Genomic DNA, 7,022 nt, shown 5'->3' on the forward strand with positions numbered 1-7,022 from the left:
GTAAATGCAAGGTCAACAGGAGGACACCCACAGCAAATTCTGGTTTTCATTCCTGTGGATTTTGGGGTCAAATCTGAAGACGGGCTTTTGATGACATCTGAAGTCTTTCCAGCGTGATTTTATGTATTCATACTTTATGTACTATCATACATAATTCATAGACATATGGATCATTGGGATATAATTGAGAGTCTAGAAATATCTTTTCACATTTGCAGTCCATTGATTTTCAACAAGGGTGCCAAGACAGTTCAGTGGGATGAAGTATTCTTAACAAGTGGTGCTGTGCTGGGACAACTGGATATCCACATGCAAAAGAGTGAATCTGGACTCTTACCTCTCACCATATACAAAAAATAACTCAAATTGGATAAAGGGCTTAAGTATAACAGTTAACAGTATAACAGTAAAGCGCTTAGAAGAAAGCATAGGTAAATATCTGTGAACTTTAGTTATGCAATGGTTTCTAACTTTGACACCAAAAGTACAAACAACAAAAGAATAGATAAGTGGGACTTTGTCAAATTAAGACTTTTTTGTACCTCAAAATATACCATCAAGAAACTGATAAGACAACACACATAATGGAGAAATTTTCAAATCATATATCTGATAAGGGCCTTTAAAAAGAGTATATAAAAACCTCTTATAATCGATTGTAAAAATACAACCCAACCAAAATGTGAGCAATGGATTTGAATTGTCTATAGAAGATATGCAAAAGGACCATAGCACATACGAAGATACTCAGTATCATTAGCCATTAGGGAAATGAAAATCAAAACATCTACTAGAACAGCAAATATATATAAAAAAAAGACAGCTAATTGTTGGCAAGGCGGTAGGGAGACTGGAATCCTCATACACTACTGGTGGGAATATAAAATATTGAAGCTGCTTTGGGCAGTAGTCTTGATGTTCCTAAAAAGATTAAACATCCTACTTCTAGGTATATACCCAAGAGAAATGAGCACATGTGTCCATGCAAAAACTTCTATACTAATTTTTAAGCAATATTATACTGGCCAAAAGCAGGGAAAACCCATATATTGATAAAATAACTGATAAATGGATAAATAAAATGGAATATCCCCATGTAGTGGAATATTATTCAGCAATAAAAAGGAATGCAGTACTAATACACCCTATACCATAGATGGACCTTGAAAACATTGTGGTAAGTAAAAGAAGCTAGTCACAAAAGGCCACCTGAGATAGCAAATGTCTATTTGTGTGATTCCATTTATGTGAAATATCCAAAAGGCAATTCATAGAAAGAAAGATTTAGTGGATTGGGAATCTGTGGGTGAATGGGATGTGACTGCGAATGAGTAATGGGTTTCCTTTTGGAGTGATGAAAATGTTCTAAAACTGGGAATAGTGATGGTCTCACAACCCTGTGACTGTGCTAAGAAATCATTGCATTGTACAGCTTAAATGGGTGAGTGTATGGTATGTGGATTATTTCTTTATAAAATTGTTAATAAACAAAACAAAATCATGTTACATAATTACACTGTCATTGAATTCCATTATAATTTTAGACTCACGGACTGAACTGAATGCCCAGGGTTTCAAGTGACCCGTCCCAGTACAATAAGCTGGGGACCACAGAGCCAGGCTTCCTGAACATCAGGCCAGGTGTCTCTACACTGTGACTGCTGTAGGAAGCTTGACCCCAACCGACCATAAAAACCACACTTGGAGTTTTTATTGGTTTGTGTTAACAGATGAGCTACTGAGGTTGGTGTTGGTAGGAGTTTAATTCTTTCTCATGTAACCTTTCCAATCCTGTCTCAGTTTGCAGGAGTTCTTGAGGAGGTGACTATATCTGGATCAGCTCTAAGCTTCCCATATCTAACTACTGCTTGCAACAGCACCCACTGAGGCAGTGCAGGCCATTTACTATTGCAGGGTAGATAGCAACAAGGAGGAACTTGTAAAAAAAGAAAATAAGAAACCCCAGGAAATTTACTCAGCTCTGAGAGTGACTATACTACCCTCTGACCTTACATTAGAAGAGTGACATCTCCAAACCATGGAACTCCTACTGCTGCTCCCGGAGTAGACTGGAGTGTTTGTTATCACTTTTATTTTACATGGGGCTGTAGGACTGGACTGGAGGATTCGTTCTTCTGTTTCTTGAGTTGTGAGAAGTTAAAAGTTGAAATTGGAGCCCGGCCAGTATGGCTGGTTGAGTGTTGACCCATGAACCAGGAGGTCACTGGTTCAATTCCTGGTCAGGGCATATGCCTGGGTTGCAGGCTCCATCTCCAGTAGGGGGCATACAGGAGGCAGCTGGTCAATGATTCTCTCTCACTATTGATGTTTCTATCTATCTCTCCCTCCCCCTTCCTCTCTCTGAAATATATATATTTAAGTTAAAATAGGAAGAGCAGAAGCCCTTGGCAGTTTTTTTATATTTGTCAATTACTAGATATGTGGCCTTGGGCTTTTCTGAGCCTCAGATTTTCTGTAAATGGTGACCCTAACAATACTTTTTCCCTTTGGGGTGCTCTTAAGGATTAATCCCCATAAAATATTAAATCCCAGTCCTAGCACAAAATAGTACTTAATAAACACTAGTTATCGTTGATGATAATAACATCATGTTTTGACTTTCAAGGCAGTGAGAAGGTATCTCCATTGGTGCCTAAAGTTGAAAAATGCTGCATTTACAAATCCTTGGCCACATCCTAAAAGATTTTAACTGTGATGCTTGAAACATTTTTCTTACGTAGGCAGAATCCTTTATTTAATAACAATTTATTAGGTGCCTGCTATATGTAACCATGTTGGCAGGCACAAGGGATTATAAAGAAAAAGATGCTTTTTGCCTTGGAGCAGTTCGTACTGTCATAAGCATTAGCAATGGCTATATTCTCAACTAGAGATGCCCGTGCACAACATTCATGCCCTGGCGGGGGGTGGGGCAGGGGGGAGCCTCAGCCTGACCTGTGCCCTTTCACAGTCGGAGAGCCCTCAGGGGATGTCCATCAGTCGGACATCCTTAGCGCTGCTGCGTAGGTGGGTGTGGCTCCTGCCACTGCCACTGTGCTTGCCAGCTGTGAGCCCAGCTTCTGGCTGAGCGGTGCTCCTCCTGTGGGAGCGCACTGACCACCAGGGGGCAGCACCTGCATTTAGCATCTGCCCCTGGTGGTCAGTGCACATCATAGCGACCGGTTATTCTGCTGTTCGTTAGATTTGCATATTACCCTTTTATTATATAGGCTATAGGATAGGCTGTAGCTAACCTACCTTTTTTGGTGTCATTGGTATTTGAAGCCAACTGCACGTGTATTCTAATATAAACAAAAATAAATGTGATTGTCTTTTTTTTTTTAACAAGTCCACGTCTAAATCATCATACTTTCGTGTTGTTGGTATTTTAGTTTCCAGCCCCTGGCTTCTAATTAATAACTTATCTCCCCCAAATGCTGCTACCAAGTGTCCGTTTACCTGTCCCCCACTCCTCATGCTTGTACCCCAATTACAAGATTATTATAAAGCAATTATGTATTGCTGTGTAAAAAAAAAACCAATTTACTAAAATTTTTAAGATAATTGTTTGAAAATACATTGTTAATGCTATAATTTGTAGTGGAGTTAGATTAGAAACTCAGTCTAGTGCAGTGGCTTTTAACTTGGTCAGATTTTTATTAAAAAGGCAACATTATTGATTTCTTAATTGTCTTAAAAATGTTCAAGTCTATGGCAGTCTTAGTTCAGTTTATTTGAAACAAGGCTCATATAAACCAAACATCCCTTATTTACCTTGTATATGGTACATGAAAGCCAAGTTCATCATCTCCTTTTACCTGTTCTGCTCTTCCAGTCTCATAGTCTTGCTAGAATGTTAGAGCTGGGGCACCATCCCAGCCTTCTCACTCTGTCCCGCTTTAGCAGAGGAGAAAACTGGACCAGGGCAGTTAGGGAATGCTCAGGGAATCACGGTGGACTGAACCGTGGTGTAGAGAGGCCCCTTTCCCTGGCTGGTTATGTTTCTCTTCCTTCTACCCCCTTCTCTGAGCTGTCACCAAGTCCTGTTACTGTTTCCTTGAAGTGTTTCTTGGTCTCCTCCCTCCCCGTTTCTTCCTGTCTAATCTCGTCCCCCAGTTTCTCACAGTGGGGAAAGCCTGACAGAGCACTTTGTCTCTGGGACATCCAGCGCACAAGATGAATTTTCTCTAATTACCCCTGTCAGCATGTCGCCCCTCTGTTCCCAAGCTGCAGGAGCTCTGCTTCCTGTGGCAGCAAATTTCAACACTTCTCTCCGGTGCTCCCTCCTCCAGGCCCAACTTCCCTGTATGTGCCCAGCCTCATTTCCCTTCTCCTCCTGAACCCCACAGGCCCCAAGTCTTCTCTGGGTTCTCTCCATGAGGCAGCCATGTGTCCTTTATGCCCTTAGTCTGTCCTGCTCCCTGGCTCTGCTGTTCCTCCTGCCTTTCCAGATACTCATTTTTCTAGACCGAATTGAGATTCCACCACCTTTGTGATGTTTTCCCTACCACTCCGGTGATAACCCCCCACACCCTACTCCCCAGCTTTTTCCTCTTATGAACCAACACGTAGCACTGAGCATAATTGCCTCTTGTATATGATTCTCGGGTTTTTCCTTGCAATATTTGATGCTTTTTGAAAGCAGGGCTTATGTTTATGTTTTTCTCGCATGTTCCATGTTTTACAGTGCCTAATAAGTGGTTAGTAAATACTCCTTGCTGATTAGGGGCTCTTTGAGCTTTTAAAAGATGCTGTCCAGAGCTACAGGCAGTTCAGACATTGTACAGGGTCTGCTGCTTGGATCGGGATCACTTGTTAATATTGCAGAACAGTGTTCCCGTGTCCGCCAAAGTTGATAGGATTGGCCGCTGTTGTGTTCATGATCCTCTGGGGGACTGGCTATATGGTATGGGGCTCACACTAGGAGTTTATGATTTGTTGGTGGATCGGTTGCAGGGAAGTGGGGGGCTCCCCCACTGAGAGCCTGTGCACCTGCCTCTTGGAGATTATAGTAGGGAATATAGTTCCTTGAGCATGGGTAGGAGTGGCATTATCCTCATAACTGGCAGATTCTCGGCACACCAGTGTGAAATGGGAACTGGCCTGGCTCCCTCCCACTGTGTGTCCTTGAGCCAGTAATGACCTTGGGGCTCTCTTCTCTGCAATACTGGCTCAGTGTCCTAAGATTTAATCTGATCTTGTTCTGAAGTATTTTTTTCAGAGCCCGGTAAATACTGCACCTTTGCAAAAAGGTTATGTTGTAGGTTCCTGGTATTAGAAAAAGGAATGTGCATGTTTTAAAGAAGACCAGGTCTGCTTTCTGAATTTTAATGTTCCTGTCCATGTCTTCCTACCTGTCCCGGTAGTCATTTCTGTCCTGAGACAATTGCAGGTTTCGCAGCACCTTGAATTATGCTCTCCCAGAGGCATAACCCCTCTAAGAATCTAGTCCGCAAAAGCCTCGTTAACTGGAATTATTTTTTTTCTGTAATGTCAGCAGGACTAATTCCACCCATACAAAATGGTTTGGCCTTTTTCCCGTTTGGTACAAATGAGAATTAGTAAAAACTCAGACTAAAGTGAAGTTGACAAGCTCTGGCAGGTTGTGAGCTCAGAGCCTCTGGGCTTGGACCCCTTGTTCACCTTGTGCTCTGAGACCCTGCCCCACCCAGGAAATCCTCTCTTTCCATCTGTGACACCTACAGCTGTTCCCTTTGTTACTGCCTCCATCACACCCAGGGAGACCTGCAGCTCTTCACTTTGGAAAGTCACTCAACTGGAGTCACTGTAACGTTTTGTTGTGTTTTTTTAATCCCTGTAGGTGGATGGAAGTCTGTTTAGTTGAAGAATTGCCACCAACCACTGAGCTGGAGGAAGGGCTCCGGAACGGAGTTTACCTGGCAAAGTTAGCCAAGTTCTTTGCCCCCAAAATGGTATCGGAGAAAAAGATCTATGATGTGGAACAAACACGCTATAAGGTAAGTGACATCTAATTGGTTTTGGTTTCCATCTAAAAGTGAAAGTCCAGTATTTCCTTTCCTTTCCCTTCTTTTAGTGTTTCTACAAGGATTTTGAGGGAGGCGTCCTGTGCTTGGTCTTTGAAGCCTGTTAATAATCATTCCTGAGGCAGCAGCAATTTTAAAAGCAAAGCGTTTCTATTTCTGGGCTGAGGCTGAGAGACCTCTGATTTGTGGGGCTCCCCCATCATTCCTTCACGGAGGTCATTTTTATTAGCGCCAGTAAATGTAAAAGGGGGGGCACTCTACCCCTCCTTTGTTTCACTACCACACAGTTTTATTACTCCCCTTATTCTCATCAAGGAATAGAGTCCTCAGCTGGGACTTGAACTTGTGGCCTCAAAGAGTTAGGGCCAGTGTGATAAAATGAGTAGTAATATTAAATACTCAGGTAGGAATTCCTTTCCATTTGGCATATAAAACAAAATAAAACTAACCTTTTTGTATGCAACTAGTTTTCAGAATTATTTCATAGCTAATTAGAGACGGCGTGTGGGGGAGAATACAAAGTAAACACCAATCTTGTATCAATTAAAAAAAATCTGATATTTTAGAGAACATGTTTAAGTATTTACAGATAAAGTAATATCTAGGATTTGTTTTAAAATAATTAGAAGGAACTTGGATAGATGATTCAAGACTGGCCATGAGTTCATAATTGTTAAGGTTGGATGATGGGTGCACAGGGATTCATTACACTATTCTGTCTACATTTTTAAAAATTTCTTTATTGATTAAGGTATTACATATGTGTCCTTATTCCCCCATTGTTCCCCCCCCCACTCATGTCCTCACCCCCCCTGTTGTCTATGTCCATTGGTTAGGCTTATATGCATGCATACAAGTCCTTTGGTTGATCTCTCCTCCTAATCCCTGCCCTCCCCTACCTTCCCTCTGAGGTTTGAAGATCTGATCGATACTTCTCTGTCTCTGAAACTGTTTTTGCTCATTAGTTTATGTTGTTCATTATATTCCACAAATGAGTGAGATCATGTGATATTTACC

The 7,022-nt window shown here is 41.7% G+C and overlaps 1 protein-coding gene across 1 annotated transcript in view; it reads left to right on the forward strand.

Annotated features, from left to right (window-relative positions):
* The window catches only part of IQGAP2 (IQ motif containing GTPase activating protein 2), a 240,154-nt gene that overhangs the window by 81,294 nt on the left and 151,838 nt on the right, over positions 1-7,022 (forward strand). The window contains exon 3 of the mRNA XM_015571569.1: positions 5,822-5,978. Coding sequence (XP_015427055.1) covers positions 5,822-5,978 — 157 coding nt within the window. The remainder of the gene's footprint in view (positions 1-5,821; positions 5,979-7,022) is intronic.

Source organism: Myotis davidii, unplaced genomic scaffold (genome assembly GCF_000327345.1).
Source record: "Myotis davidii unplaced genomic scaffold, ASM32734v1 scaffold44, whole genome shotgun sequence".
NCBI classification, from domain to species: Eukaryota; Metazoa; Chordata; class Mammalia; order Chiroptera; family Vespertilionidae; genus Myotis; species Myotis davidii.